At 38.1% G+C, this 17,321-nt stretch overlaps 1 protein-coding gene across 1 annotated transcript in view; it reads left to right on the forward strand.

Annotated features, from left to right (window-relative positions):
• Positions 1–17,321, forward strand: part of CPNE9 (copine family member 9) — a 2,305,657-nt gene that overhangs the window by 1,561,672 nt on the left and 726,664 nt on the right. The window contains exon 10 of the mRNA XM_044076409.1: positions 3,016–3,197. Coding sequence (XP_043932344.1) covers positions 3,016–3,197 — 182 coding nt within the window. The remainder of the gene's footprint in view (positions 1–3,015; positions 3,198–17,321) is intronic.

Here is a 17,321-nt window from a genome sequence, read left to right on the forward strand (position 1 = left end):
TGTAATCTCATCTTCTTGGAAATATGAAGAAAAAGTTCATTCTCAAAAAAGATTCAGTTTTCTTAAGCATGCTTACATGCCTATAAAAAGTGAATAATTAAACTTTTGTCAGAGGATGACTATGCCCCAAACCATATAAACAAGCTGAATGCTCATTCTGTTATACTTTTGTCTTTTTTTTGCCCACAAGTATATCTGATCTGTGCCAAAAATCATGACCTGAACTGAGACTTTTGTAGTAATCATTTAGGTCAAGTTAAACATACACAGGAGTCCTACCTCACTTCTTAGAATGGTGTTGATGCTTCTTGAAATGCTTTTCTATAAAATTAAATAAAATCATAATCTCACCTTTTTGGAACACTAAAGAAAAGATTATTTTTCTCATACAGCTTCAGTTTAACTCGGCATACTTACAAGCTTATAAAAGGTACATAATTAAACTTTTTTTCAGAGGATGAGTAGGCCCAAAATCATTTATTTTACCCGCAAGCATATCTGATCTATGCCAAACCAAACTAGTAAAAAAGAAGAATCAAGCAGTACTTGTACATAAAGCAAGGAAATGCAGCGCACAGTCATGTGCATTTGTAATGGAGTGCAGTCTCTTTGAGCAGTGAAAAAGAATCAAGAAGGTAGTCCAGTCTTGTATGCTTCCTTCCTCAGACAGATAATACACAGAAGTGGGCCCATAAAGGAAATTTGTTGGAAACCACAGTGGTGCCCTCTATTTACGGGGGAATAGCTGAAATAATTCTGATTCTGTTCCATGCAAGATCCCCATTTTGATTAGCTGTACTTGATGCAGAACTCTCAACTTTAACCAACAGAATTTGGAACAAAGTAAAACATGACTAAAGAAAAGGCCACAAATTAGGGACACATTTTAAATGCTGGCACTATTATCTTAGACATTTTCAAAATGATTTCCAATTTTAGGAGGAATGGAACAAATCTTTGAGAAACATCAGGGGTGTCCCTACAAAATAGGGACTGTTGAGAGATGTACTTCACAGCATTCCATTCTACAGAATATACTGTTCCATTTGTTATATACCCTGGCAACCAAAAGTGTATATAACAACTGAAAGAGTATATTCTCTAGAATGGAATGCTACAGAATATGCTTTTTCAGTTGTTATATACCCTGGCAACCAAAAGCGTACATAACAACTGAAAGAGTACATTCTGTAGAATGGAATGCTGCAAAATATACTATTTCAGTAGTTATGTACTCTGGCAGCCAAAAATGTATATAACAACTGAAGGAATATATTCTGTGAAATGGAATGCTGCAGAATATACTCTTTCAGTTGTCTTATAACCTGCCAATCCATGTCCTCCATTCTCTGAACAGAAACCTAGCGCCTGCCGTACATGAGCACATAATACTAATTTATACCTCAATCCTAGGATATATTCTACATCTGTATCTACCCTGCAACATGATTCAGGCTATGATATTCCTTCTTCTTACTTCTGGAATAATAATGTCAGGGTGTTAGACTTAACATCGCCTCCTAAAAACCTATGCAATCCTCATTTACTGTTAGCAGTGAACTTCTGTTCAACCAATGCACTTCTTTACTTAGTGAAACTTTGGCTTTTGGCTTGAATGAGTAATTGCTATGACCTGGAATCTGAACTTCAGTATGTACATATGTGTCACTAATGACATGCAAGTATCCACAGATTATACATCTTAGCCACTGCCAAAACATTAAGTTCTGTTTTAGATTTGTGCATGACTTGATCACAGCCAAGACAGACACGGAGATTCTATTCTAGTCAATATATATCTAATCTTCATTAAGGCATTTGGCACCATTCCTCACAGAAAGCTGATGAGATGGGACCAGTCATTTGAAATGGTGCAGAGGGTATCAGAGATGCAGATGAGCTGTCATATGAAAAAAACACTGAGGACCTCAGTGTTCATTGCTGGGACCTGTCCTGTCTAGTATAGTTGTTTCAGGCATCTTGGCAGCATAATGAGATCAGTCTGTTCACTGAAACAAAGAAGATCAGAGAGGTGGATAAGACAGTCAGCATCCACTATACCCTCATGTTTACAGGTTTGACAGACAAATGTCAGTCAGTCTTCAATTCAAAACATATAGACTCATTCACATAGATCATTGACATCAAGAGTGACTTATGTACATATTCATGTATACATTTTGAAATGTATGAAAAATTAATTGGCCTTAAAAGTGAGAATGGTTGGCTTATGTATGATTAATATAGTTTATCATAGTATATCATTGCATAATCTATATTCCAACATACAGTATTAAGTGAATAAATGTATGCTTTAATGACTATCATGTCTTATTGACTCTTCAATTAATTGTTCATAGTTTAACAGATGATCAGGGCTCACTACCAGTACTGTGTTTAGATTCTACTGTTTCATGAAACTGGGATGAAACTGGCGTAATGGTTAAGGTGCTTACCTCACTAATACAAGGTACAGTAGTCTGTAGACTGATAGCTTCATATTTGCCTATAAACTCTAATTAAGTGAAGAGTCAGTAAGGCATGGTGCTCATTAAAATATAAAATAAAATGTTTTTTGCTTCACTTATATGTTGTAATGACAAAATTATAATCAGCTACTCTAAAGAGTTGAATGAAGCAATGGTAATACTGTACTAGTACCAATCCCTGCAGTCATACGTTAAAATGCATACGACTGAGTGTAGTGTCAGTAAGGCATCATAGTCATTAATGTATAAAAAACAAAGGGTGTTTCCACTTAATGGTATAATTTTATTAGCTCTCATGCCTTACTGACACTTCACTTACAGTTTAACAGATGATGGCAGGGATTATTCCCACCAGTATTTTTTTGTTGCTTTGCTTATCAAATTTTTTTCTTAATTAGGTTTTTATTTATGTACAGTAACATTTGCTAACACTTAATGCTGAAAGACAGTTAAAGCAAACAAAACAGTTAAGTTTGTGTGAAGTGGTACACGTATAACCTAAAATCAGTTTTCTTTCTTGCTGTAGGTAATCCTTCACAGCCCACCTCCTTGCATTACATGAACCCGTACCAAATGAATGCTTATGCAATGGCACTGAAGGCAGTTGGGGAGATAATCCAAGACTATGATAGTGACAAACTTTTCCCAGCATATGGATTTGGGGCAAAGATTCCACCAGAAGGGAAGATTTCCCATGAGTTTCCACTGGTAAGTAGCTATTCTGTAATAAAGAAATACTACTCCCCTATGCAAATATCAGTCTAACACCAAACAGTTTTATTAAATATTTCTAGTAGTAGTATTAGTATTATCAGTTTGTCACCAAACATTACTGTTAAAGATTTTTTATTATACAATGACCCCCCCCCCCCATTAATGTTCCAAAACGTGCACGCTGATTGGTCAGCATGCACATTGTAAATCAGACTTATACTAATGGAAAAAGGTCCGGTCACCTAGACTTTTTCCATTAGTATAAGTCTTTTTTTTTACAGCAACAGAGAACGCAAGATCTCCGTTGCTGTTTAGACACTGTCTCGCTATGTTAAAGGAGTTTAACATAGCGAGACAGCTTTAAAAAGAGTAACGGAGATCTTCCATTGCTTTTTTTAAAGCTGTCTCGCTATGTTAAACTCCTTTAACATAGCGAGACAGTTTGTAAAAAGCAACGGAGATCTTGCTTTCTCAGTTGCTTCTACCAACAGCTCATGCACATTACATCAGAACTGCCGCAGAATATCAGACAGCTGCGGAAGGGCAGCAAGGAGGCATTATACAATGCCATTATTTAAGAAAAGTAAGTTTTTTTTTCTTAAATAATGTCATTGTATAACAGCAATAACCCACTTCTGGGTGTGGGTAATGCTGGATTTACCCACGGTTGTCTTTGTTTGGCCACTTGGGCTTCACCCGCATGACCAAACTACACCAACCATGGGTAAATCCAGCATTACCCACACCCAGGTGTGGGTTATTGCTGTATTATTATTATTATTATTATTATTATTATTATTATTATTATTATTATTATTGTTATTAACACCATGGGATAAAGATTTTCTGTTATTATTATTAACACCATGGGAAGCATCAGCAGCATCAAAATGATTGTCTAACAACCAAACACTGGAGCAGTACTGTTGAGGAATCAAAATGGCTCCCACTGAAAACAAAAGACTGACCTTTCTCTTGGTTCTCTAATATTTAAATTATTAAAATTAAGCATATTCCCATGCCTTGCATCTAAACTTAACACAAGGATACCTGTTTATGTTCTTAGAATGCATTTCTCCTCCTCTTTTTCTTTGCATAGCCATCTCACAAAGTTATGTTTTACAAATCACAGCCTTTCAAATATACATTTCCAGTTTCTCATTCTTATTTCATGCTGTGGCCTTTTTTCCTTCATTACCCTTATGTGATTTTAGTTTATTCACTTATGTGCACTTTACTTCACGTACATTGCCTCTTCTTTTTACTGCATGTGTAAGATTTCTTGAAACACTGTTTTTTATTTATTGCGTTTACTGTGATAGTGGGAGGGTGGCCTAATGGTTAAGGTAAACTGAACAGGCAAAACAGACTACTGAAAAACAAAATAGAGAAGAAACCACACAGTAGCACAGAACGAAATGATAAAGCACTTTTCGTTTATTCTAATAAACAAACTTGTTCATATCAAGAAAAACAAAAAGTCACAGCTTAAATACTCTCTGGGCTAATACTTACAAAGTCAATTAACTACTTAAAGTGAAAGCTGACTTACAAGACACGCCCTATTTGCAAACACAACTAGACTAAAAACTGCTTTTAAAGTAAAAGCTAAAAATCCAAATAGTCAGACTAAAAGTACAACTAGCGTTGTCTATAAAAAATGTGTAAATCTAGCCTACTACTAAGCTAGTGAGGCAAAGAAATAATAATTACAAGTGCATAAAAACTCTGCTGGTGTTTGTAAAACTGAGTTAATACAAATACCTATAGGATCATAGGTTCATAGGTTCATACTAGGCTATCTGCCCGAGGGCATTTACAAGCCTAGCCCATCGTTTTGTGGCTTATGCCACCCCTTTAGTATGGGGAACTATACCCATTATTTTGCTGTGCCTCTGTCGAGCAGTGACACTGAGGTAATCCCTGGGGTATATCTGCGATCTCCCATCCATTGGTCAAGATTTCTCTTGAACAAGGCCAGCGAGGTGCTCTGCCTCACATGTACCGGGATTTTGTTCCACAGCATAGGGAGTCTTTGGGTGATGAATCTATCCCTCCAGCACGTCCTATTAATAGCCGTGTCGAGGTTTAAGTCTCCCGCCCTTGTGGCTCTGATGGATCTAGATTTTTGAGGTGAAGCATATTCATCAAATCTGGGTTTGACATGGCCTTGTATGTTAGGCAAAGGTCACCTCTGAGCAAGCGGTGCGACTGAATAGAGCTGGAGTTCTTTCAGTTGGGCAGCATAGGACAGATTTTGAGACCCTATATCCTTTTGGTGAGGAACTTTTGTGGCCTCTCCAGCTGCTGCAAGTGTCGGGTCAGATACATTCCGAATGGGGCATTGTACTCAATCATTGGTCTGATGAGTGATGAGTAAAGGGAGACTATGACCTCCCTTGATCTAGATGAGAATCCCTTCATGATAAGGTGGGCAATGTAGAAGGTCTTCCTAACTACTTTAGCTACATGGGTGTCGAATGACAGACTACTATCAACCTGGGTCCCCAGGTCCCTGATAACTTCTTCTGTGCTCAGTGGATTGCCACCTATTTGGTAGCTAGGGGTAACCTTGTTTTTCCCGAAGGGTATGACTATGCATTTTTTGGCATTTAACTTTAGGCCATGGCTCTGGCACCAGTTATCCGTTTCTGTGAGACCCTTCTGAAGGATATCTGTGTCAGATGTGTTTTCTACTATGGCGCCCAGTTTGCAGTCATCTGCAGACTTTGTCAGCCATAACCCTCCTGTGTTTGCTTGTACTTCAGAAAAGTAGATGCCAAACAAGAGTGGGCCCAGGACTGAGCCCTGTGGGACACCACTTGTGACAGGCTTTGAGTCTGACATGGCGCCAGCAACTCTGACCCTGTGGGTTCTGTCACTCAGCCAGTTTGCAACCCATCTTGTGATGTATGGGTTAACATTTAAGCTGATGAGTTTTTCAATGATACCCGAGTGGGGTATTGTATCGAAGGCCTTAGCCAGATCGAGGTAGGCTGTATGGACTGCCTTTCCCTCATCAATGGCTTTGGTGACTGTTTTGAAAAAGTCAACCAAGTTTAAAAGGCATGATCTGCCTTTGACAAAGCCAAACTGGGTTGGATCCAAAGTCTGCAAATTCCCTATGTCTTTATTTATGAGGTCCATTATGATCCTCTCCATGGCTTTGCAGATAAGGCTTGTCAAGCTAATGGGCCGGTAATTTCCAGGGTCTGTGGAGGCACCGCCTTTGTGAAGTGGGACCACAGTTGCAGTGCGCCACTCCCTAGGTACGTATCCAGAGGTAAGACTTTGATTAAACAGCTGTCCTAGCTGTGGGTTTAATTCCTCATTGAGTTCATGGAGCACACAGCCGGGGACACCATCAGGTCCCATGGATGCTGTGTTTTTTGCTTTGGAGAGAGCAGTTCTCACTTGGGCGCTGAAGATGTTTGGGGGGCTGCACTCGTTTGGTATAGATATCTCTCCTTTTGGGGGGGAGAAGTTTGCACTGAACCTGTCAGCCAGTATGTTGGCAATGTCTGTAGGATCAGTAATCTTCACATCATTTTGAACTAGTTCTGAGCATATCTGGGAGTTTCCTCATAGGTTTCTAACATAGCTAAAGAAGGCCTTATGATTGTCTTTTGAGTCTTTAGCTATTTTTCTCTCGAAATTTGCTTTGGATGATTTTATGAGAGCTCTTAGTTTTTTACTTATAGTGATCAAGGGTGTCTTACCTTTTAAGGATTTTGCTCTATCTTGTAGTAGCTTCCTCCTTTTGTTGTAGAGTTTGAGACTGGACGCTTGCCTTTGGTACAAAGAGTCTTTGTTTTGCTTGGGATTGCCTTATCCATGCAGTCCTGCAGGTGCTGGTAGAAGGCATTTGTAAGTGATTCAGCGTCTTGAGTACTGTTTTCCGCCAGCTCGGGGGCCTTAAAGGAGACCACACTAGTCTTTAGAAGTGTGAAGTCGGCTTTTGAGAAGTTCTTTACTGTGGTCTTTTTTATTTCAGGTGGGGGTGGGATGAGGACTTCCAGCGAGATTAGTTTGTGATCTGATCTCACCAGTGAGGGGTATACTTCTGGTGTTGAACATTGTGCTCCCATGTTCGTGATGATGAGATCAAGTATGTTATCTCCTCTTGTGGGGATGGTGACTAGTTGTTCCATGGCATTTGAGTTTATGAATTCCAGGAACTTTTGGGCTAGGGTGTTTGGGCTTGAGTAGTGTTCCCAGTCTATATTAGGGTAATTGAAGTCACCTAGTATGATGGTGTTTGGTGATACATTTATCCCTCTAGTGTTTTCAGGAAGGCCATGTGAGGTTCCTGAGTTTGTGAGGGTGGCCTGTAACATGCTACAATTTGCAGAGCAGTCTTGCCTATGGTTAATTGCACCTGGATGGTCTCCGATGCATCGTGTGTTGCCACCAGTCTTGAGGTGTGGGTGTCCTTGATGAATATGGATACCCCCCCCTCCTTTCTTGGTATTGTCCGGATTTTGGGGCCGGAACGCATGATATGAGGTAAAACCTGATAACGCTGGGGTGCTCTCAGGAGCCTTGAACCAGGTTTCTGTCACAGCACAGACATCGATGTTCTCCATACTGAGAAGGGCCTCTAGTGCGTGCATTTTGAGATTTAGACTTCTGGCATTGAGCAGCATTACCCTTAGTTTTTTTCCTTTTTTGTGTTCTAGGGTGGTAGGTTTAGAATTTGAGCCTTGCCTAAAAAAGGCGCTATGGGGGTGGCAAGAGCCTTTGCCAATATCCGGAATCCCAGGGGTGACAGGTGCAAGCCGTCCCTTGCGAAGCAGTGTGGCTTGTCCAGTATGTCATCCCAGGCAGACAGATACTGGATCCCCTTTGAATGACACCAGTGTTTAAGCCAATTGTTAAAGCTGATCATCTTATCTCTGTATTGTGGCATCATTCTTGGTGAAGGTAGGATACTGCTCAAGGTCAGGGTCATACCTGCCTGGGCTACATAATCAGAGAGCTCCTCAATGTCTCTTTTCATGTAGTCCAAGGAGGTACGTCTCAGGTCGTTTACACCAGCGTGGACAATGACTGAATCATATTTGTACCTGCTGTTGAGAGACCTGAGTGCTTGCGTTATGTGGCGGATTCTAGCGCCCGACAGGCAGCTTACTGTGACCTTCTCCTTACTCAGTCTGGTGAGCGGGACGTCAGTGTGTCTGACTATGGAGTCACCAATGACTAGTGTGTCTGGCATTGTGTTTGGCCTTAAGGGCTGTGACTGTTTGACACTCTGACTGTGAGGTCTATGTGTTGCAGGTGTTGTGTTCTGAGGTGGTGGTTGTTTGGGTGTCTGCTTTGGTGGCCTCTGCTGTTTTGGTAGATTTTTGATCAAAGCCTCCGAGTATGTCTTTGTGTGTTTATGTGTATGATTTGAGGTTGTAATGGTACTATGTGAGACTGGGTCTATAGTGTGTGTGGTAACCTTCTCCTCCTGACTGGTCTTGCCAGTCCTATGTTGAGAGAGCTCAGCCTCCAGTTTGGCTGTATAGTTGCATCTCTCGCATGTATTTGTGTTTTGTGGGAGGAGGAGAGGGTTGTCTGTGTACATGAGGCAATTGTAACATTGCCTCAATATTCCCAGGTTCACCAGCTGAGCAGGAGAGGACACTAGCAACTGATCCCTCGACATGCTAGAAGGATAGACAAAAAACTTTAAAAAAAGATTCCGGGGGACATGGGTGACCGAGAAATGGGGGGTTGCCTTTTTGGGTACTATCTATGACAAGAGTGCCGTATCAAGGTAATAAGTACTGTAGGAGCAAGTGCTAGGTTTAACAGATAGAGAATAGTCTACTTGGAGTTAAGTAGAGATGATCTTTTTAGTTATAGGATACGCTGATTTGATCAGTAGTATAGTTCGAGGAAGGTAGTTTTAAGGGAAAATTTGAAGAGTGGACTTTAGGTAGCCCGAATAGTTTAAACCTACTTAACCGGCGCTGCCCTAGTGTGCAACAGTGGCAGCTCCACGCTAAATCGCTAAATCGCGCTAAATGTTAGTGCACTAAACTGTGTATGTTGAAGCACATCAAGTGTGCTGAACATAATTGGTAATAAGTAAAGTATCAAAATAAAACTACAAATTCTCAGCAAAAAATACACATAAGGTCACTGAACCAAGGTGCTCAAAAGCATTAGAATAACTGTGTTGTGCTAGTGTGGAAGGTAACCTGACACAGCCTACCTATTAAGGCTCCTAAGTTTAAGAACACTACTTAAAGAACAGTTCTCATTCACTGTTCTTTAAGTAGTGTTCTTAAACTTAGGAGCCTTAATAGGTAGGCACACTAGCACGACACAGTTATTCTAATGCTTTTGAGCACCTTGGTTCAGTGACCTTATGTGTAATTTTTGAAATATATATTTTTTCTGACATCTCCTGCCAAATATATTAACAGTCTAACACTGCAAAGTCGCATAGCCATATAGTTTTAGTTCTGTTTATCTGCACAGTTACGTATATAAGTCATCTTGGTGAAATAAATATTTTCACTATGACATCTTATTAAAACTGACAACAAAGATTTGTTTTCTGTGCGGATCAATGGCATTTTTAAGTGGCATCAAACAAATATGCACAGCATTATGAAGAGCAAACTGCAGGCACATTCATTATAGGTCACCCCTTCATGAGCTCAGCAATGTAAAAAAAAAGATTCCTTCATGAACTCAATAATGCAAAGAAAAGATTAAGTTAAAAACTGGATGTCACATATTAATAGATTACAAGCTATAAACTCTAAAAATTCATTTGCAGACCATACCTGTCAACTGCGATGATTTAGGCCCTCAGATTTAGCCTTGCTCCACTTTATTTACAATGCTCCTCATAAAATCAGATGAAACTATGCATATCCATTTTATTAAATACATAAACTTAGCTTATACAAATATTCACTACTACTAGCTACATAGGGTCTAGTATATAAAGAACTTTTATTGTGAAAAAAATAAATAAAATGCTTTTCTTTCTGACACTCTGCTGTGATTTTTCATGCTTGGAGGTTGAGAAATATCTTGCAGACTTAATGATTTTATATTATAATATTAATTTATCATTATGTAAAGATACATTCTGGAAGTCATTCACATGGAAAATAATGACAACCCATTTATTTATGTATGAACATTTGTCTACATAGATCAGGTAACCATGTGACAAGCAACGACATTTAAAAAAGCGATTCCTTTACTTCTTTGTCAGTGGGCACAGGAAATGCAGCTTTCTAAAACCTTCAGCTTTCCTCTTACTTTATCCTCAACATGTCAGACTTATGTTGTGATGGTACTAGTATTCGGTCTGGAAACATCATTCCAAAGGTGTATGTACTAGCCATTTGCTTCATCATCGATTGACATTTCTGCAAATATTTGCAGTGCAAAGGCATACTTCTCAGTAGTGGGAGGGTTACAGAAGGATGACCCTGTGTGGTTAGAAGCACCTCACTTGGATTTCTTGGAGTGATAAAAGCACCCCCCTTTGGAAGTCCAGATAGTTCAAAAAATCCACTGAGGACTTTTTAGAGCTCCACCCTTGCTAGTAGGAAGCTACAGGTGGTGGCTAACTTTCAGAAGTTTGAGGCCCATTTCCAAACACTATGTGACCTCTCTGGGGAGTCCACATTAAAGTGAATCTGAAGTCTCAATGAGAGGAGTTCTGTAGACTATGACATAATTTTTCAGCCACAAGGTGAAGGGAGGGTAGCAGGTGATCTTTGTGAACCTATGCCCATGCAGTAGGTACTTCTGCTGGGCCATTTCCCAGTCTTAGGTGTGCTGCTTAAAAGTGGAAGTGTCCTCAGAGTTTCAGTGTTTTTTTTTTGGACAAAAGGTTCCCTTATGAGTCTCCTGTAGTGAAAGGGGCCATCTCCACATGATGTCTTTTATTTCTTCAGATTCAGAATAAGGAATGAGTGTCTTGAGCTATCTAGAAAGCACTAGAATATTCTTCAACAGACTAGAGGTTGTGGCTTGGATCCATAAACCAAAAGCAGTCCAAAGTATGGTCCACTAAAAGCAGATCTTTTATCACAAATATAAAAAGCCAAGATTTAAGCAGTGCCATTTTCCCTGAAATGATGGAGTTATGGTGGAGTTAATTAACTTAGTTACTGGACTGCAGTGTTGCATAAGATATAGTAGAGCTGCACATTGCTTCAAAGAGTTGATCAACCTGAATAATATTAAAAATGACAAGCCTACTCTATGCTGAGCTTGTGATAGAGAGGACTAAAGTCTTAGCTGCACTCCCAGATGATTCAGGTGTGATTGCAACCTTGGGTAATAGAGGAGAGGCTGGGACAGAGTGTCATATGTCGTCAGTTCCTTTATGGGAGTAGGAAGAAGTTGTCTGAATGCCACATCGTGGAGACTGGAGGAAAGTTTAACAGCAATGAAGAGCCTAATAATGAAGGCTAGTTTGCAGTGCAGTGCAGGTGTTATATTTTGGGGCTGGGTATGCAGATGGAAGCATGAGCATGCTTCAGCTCAGCACAGCTCTTCAAGGGTTGGGGTTTAAGTTAAAATGTCCCGTACTTTAAGTTGATAGCACTCATCTGACTGGTTCTCATGCCAATGCACTTCAGTGTTGACAGAATGTGGGAATGAAAGGACTGATATGACAGTAAGGGGAACTGAAGTTTATATAATCTTTTTGCTTAATATATCTGCAACATTTTTGTGGATTGATATTTCATAGTATGTTTTTTTTCCTTTATGCTAAAGTTCAATTAGAATGGCAGACAAACATTTATGTTTGTGGATAACTTGGCGAAGAGGAAACATAGTGAGTTAATTTATGTGCAATTGCTTATATAAATTCCAAAGGTTATTATTCTGTATACTCCACAGAATATGCAAATGTATTTCACACCTTATATCTATCACTGCTCAAGTACTTAGGCTTCTCAGCATTTCTAATTGTTGTGTGACAAACAGTATATATTTCATTATCCATTTTGATTTAAAGTGGAGGTTAATATTTGTTGAATTTGCCTCACAGAAGTAGAATGCTTATCAGTTAATGGATAGCATGGAACACAAAACACAAAAATTGGTTCATTTCCTGCCCCAGCCTATACTATCAACAGTCTGAACACACACTGTGAACAAAGAAAGATCATTCTTAAATAAGCCTGAATGGAGCTATGTCCTATTGATACAAGTTTGATTCCCACCACTGACATATGTATGCTGTATGACTCTCAATAAATTGTTTAACCCAGCTAATTTTCTTGAGTTACACCTGAAGGGTGGCAGTTATGCTAGGTGACCTTTACTCAGCTAACAAAGCACTAAAGAATAATAGGGTATATGTTATTGTGTAATACTTACTTTGCAACCCCATTTATCCACGCAGTGTGGTAGAAAAGGGAATGATTCAGATAAATAGTGTTTAAGTAAGAATTAACATGCCTTCTGACTGGACTGCAGTTGACAACACCTGACATGCTGCCGGCAGTACAGCATTATGAATTTGTTATTTGACCTGTCTGTGTCTCGTGTCTTATGTTTTTTTATTTTCTTTTTAATTTGGAACATCTTTGAAGTCTCAGTGATATTAAGAAGACCTTCATGTTAATGTTTATACAAGGTATTACAGGTCAATGTAAAAAAAAAATATATATGTACCCTATGCACACATGTTCATAGGTATCATAGGTAATTACTAAACTATTGATTCATAAGCATCTTTTGTATTATATGTATGAATAACCCAGAACCCTTGTACTTTTGGTACAAATATCCCAGAGTTCAGACATTTACATCTTAACCCTATCCATAAGGGGCAAAGGTACTATACCAGGGGTGAATTTGAGGTTTACTATACAGTCATCCAGATTGCTCTTATAGGTTCATAGGTAGGTACTAGGCTATCAGCCCAAGTGTCTACGTAAGCCTAGCCAGCAAGGTACCATAGCTTACGCCACCCAAGAAAGTTATTTTCCTGTGCCACTGTCCAGCAGAGACACAGAAGTGATCCTTAGGGTGTATTTCCTATTTCCCATCCACTCATCAAGATTTTTCTTGAAGAGTGCTAATGAACAACTTTGCTTGACATAGATGGGTAGCTTGTTCCAGAGTATAGGAAGTCTCTGGGACAAGAATCTATCCCTCCAGCATGTCTTGTTTATTCTGGTGACAAGGTTTAGGTCCCTAGAGCATGTAGCTTGGAGGGACTGGGATTTCTTTAGGTGTAGCATGTCCAACAGCTCTGTGTTTGACATAGCTTTATATGTTAGGCAGAGATCACCTTGGAGTAGGCGATATGCTACAGAGTAAAGCAGGAGTTTTTTGAGGCAGTCAGTGTAGGGCATTTGTTTGAGGCCAGTAATCCTCTTTGTGAGGAACATCTGTGGCCTTTCCAGCCACTGCAGATGTCTTGTGAGGTACATTCCAAAAGGGGCATTTTACTCTATAATGGGTCTAATGAGTGACGAGTAGAGGGGAACAATGACCTCTTTTTTCCTGGATGAGAACCGTTTTATGATGAAGTGTGCCACGTAGAAGGACTTCTTGACTACTGTGGCGATGCGACTATCAAAGGAGAGACTACTGTCCACCTGGGTCCCAAGGTCTCTTATCACGCATTTTTGAATAGATTAAGAAACATGCATTGCTTTATGTGAAGAGGAAGGCGATTCCAAAGAAGTGATATTCTCTGTGATACATATCTATCCCTTCAACATGTTCTATTTATGTTGTAGCAGAGATTAAAATCTCTTGAGTGAGTATTTATGCCACTATTGGGCTTACTCATTTGGTTGGTCTGTTTTGTGAGTGTAGAAGTAGAACAAGTGCACTTCTGGTTGAATGCTCCTGTGTGCAAGTTAAAGGATGCATGATTGTCTATTTAGTGCATTTTGAGGAGAGGGTTTTTTTAGGTAGGTGTTTGTAAGGTGTTTTATGTGGATAGAGGGTGTTGAGGGGGTAGTTGAATTATTACCAGCATTTTTTGCTTATAGCATTGCAAGTATTTGTTTTTCCATTAAATACTAGTAATGTCAATAGTGAGTGAATGCCAGTAATTTGCATGTAAACGCATACTGAGTAGTACTGAGTGAATGCAGTGGCTGGGAGAGAAGTTTGTATATGTGGTAGGTATGTGTCGAAAGTTCCGTGAATACTGTGTTGTTGTGCAGTTGACATATTTAAAGTTGTGGGGAGGTATGCGGGGTATAGCTGACAAGCTCTAGATGTTGGTAGTGGTTCACTATAGTATGAAAACATGCCTCCTGTTACTGTTACACAGAGCAGCATGAGGGATGCATACAGGTAATGTGTCAGGGCCCCTTTATAGTTAGTCAGTGTTAACTGGTTATGATTAGTGACTATTAATGTACAATGCTAGTGTCATAGCAGTGGTTTGTACATTTTTAGATAAAATAATATTTGTTGAGTTATAGTAAGTTATAGTAACAAATAAAAGTATAAAATTATTGAAATTCAGCAATACTAGTGCACAGCTTTTTTGTTTTTTTTTCATACTTATACTTTGCTCTGCTTGTAAAAAAGAAAAAAAGGAAAATCTTTCTTAATTTCTATCCAGGCTTAATTTCCTGCTACTTAACAAATGATATTGCCCATGTTATAGATTTATCCTTTCTTCTATTTTCATTGTCATATAATTTCACTCGTATACATAACCTTAATCATCCATTTGTTTTATTTAGCTCCCCATGCTAGGATTATGTCAACTCTTTTTTTTTTTTTGCCTATACTGAACTGAACTGAAAAAAACATTAAGATTTTAGTCCACCAGCAAATTGAAGGCAACTTACTCCCTTTATTTCCATGGTAACATCCTATGCAAAGGTGTAGAAGGGAGCAGCTACCCTGACTGCATGCTTTGAGGGGAAGCTATCCATAGGTGTTAATCATGAAGAAGTATGCAGTACTGGCATACGGATATCATAGCTTCATCAGTGAATGTCATTATTGCTGTGATGGCTGAAGTGCTGAAGTTCTCAATATTTGGTGATTTAACCATAGAAAGGTGTTTGCCACATTTGTAGCAACTTCAGAGCAAAGAGCTTTATTTTTTTGTTTTTTTTTTTGCCCTTCAAAAGGGTGCCAGATGAGTTAGCTATGGTTCTACCCCTATGAATCTTTTACAGATGTTATAAATCCTTATCAGTCATAGGATTCTAAATTATATCTCTGTAGTTAGAGAGAGAAAGAGATCTTGAAATCCATGCATATGATTGAATGAGTACTCATTATCCCTGGCTATAAATGCAGAGAATGATATGCCCAGTAGTTTAAAAGTCTTAATGTATACCATATAATATGTAATATATTGTCATTATCTTATATGCAAAGCAAAACATTAAACAGAGTGCTACCACATAGTAGCATAGCAAAAACAGCCCTGGATTATCTTACTAACAATATATATTTTTCTAATAATGGTTTATATATATATATATATATATATATATATATATATATATATATATGTGTATATATATATATATATATATATATATATATATATATATATATATATATATATATATGTATATATATATATATATATATATATATATATATATATATATAGCTATATAGATATTCCCCCAGCAAATGTAGTCAGTAATATTATTGTGTAATATCACTTTGGCTCATTAACCTACAGGTTTCTTGATATTCCATATCTACTGTACAATAAAAATATTCAGTAATGTCTAATAGAGCAGGGCACAATGAAGACATTTATCTAATAAATGAGCTAATGCTGAAGGAGAATTTTCAAAAATCACACAATAGTCAGTAATAATTTGGACTACAATGTTTAATGTTTAATTATTAGTATGTTTTTTATTAAAGCTATAGGGAGAGTAGGAAACAACCATTTAAATGTTAACCAGTGTGTATTGACCAAAATAAAAAAAAAAATTGTAGTCTGTTTAATTGTAAAGCACAAATCTAGTCATGCTGGAGAAATCATCATACAACCTTATACTTTAGCTTCAGTCATCATTCCATTATTGAATTCAGTGCTGTCACTTGGAGTCTACAAATAAGGTATCTAAAACAACTTGAAAAGGTGCAATGATTCTTTATTGGAAAAATGATAGCTTTGGAAAACCTAAACTATTAAGAAACACTTCAAGAGTTGTCATTATATTCTTTTTCTTAAGTAAGTCAGGGGTCAGTCTGCTATAAAATACAGTGTCTGAGCTGTCTCAAATCTTGATAAATTTTTATTTATGTATGTATTTTATTATCTTATTTTGCTTGAAAGTCTCTGCCTGGAAAGAACCATCATGGCAGCCATCACCAGATTAAGGAATATAATACTAAAAATTAACATTCTTCTAATATTAGTCTTTCTACAAACATATATATATATATATATATATATATATATATATATACATATATATATATATATATATATATATATATATATACACACACACACACACACACACACACACACACACACACACACACACACAAAACACAAATGTATATATACAGTAGAAAATATCAGCATGAGGTTATGGTAATCTAGGTCTTTAAGCTTGACAGTCAAACCTATTTGTTTGTTTAAGATAGCGGTTTTAAGAGAGAGAGAAAAGATGATTACTTTTTTATGTTGTCTGTTTTCATCCAATTCAAATGTGGGTTGTCAGATCGACTGGATCTGACCTCAGCACCAATCTTGATGCTTTTCAGTTCGAAGTTTCTGACTCCTCCCGTACCCTTAAGTCATGGGTCTCCACCCTATGTTAGATCTCATTTGCTGCCTGAAGTGATCGGTCGTACTTCTGAAGGGTCCAGTTAATTGTATCCTTTGACATACCTTTTTTCACTCCTCCCTTACCAAGAGAGTTTTACTGTCTCTAATTTACTGCATATATCATGTTCTAAGAATTATTAGCTAGTTTAGGTGTGTTTAGGATTGTTAGTATAGTAGCTACGTAGGATTTTTCTAAATCCTTTGCTAAATATTTTCTAAGTAGTTCATAGTAGCATTAAGAATTCTGGCTTTAAATTGTAGTTAGTGTGTAGGTAAATTAGGTCAGACATTTTTGTGTGTGTGTGTGTGTGTGTGTGTGTGTGTGTGTGTGTGTGTGTGTGTGTGTGTGTGTG

The sequence above is a fragment of the Protopterus annectens genome, chromosome 7.part0 (assembly GCF_019279795.1).
Source record: "Protopterus annectens isolate FY-2018-M chromosome 7.part0, PAN1.0, whole genome shotgun sequence".
Taxonomy (NCBI): domain Eukaryota; kingdom Metazoa; phylum Chordata; order Ceratodontiformes; family Protopteridae; genus Protopterus; species Protopterus annectens.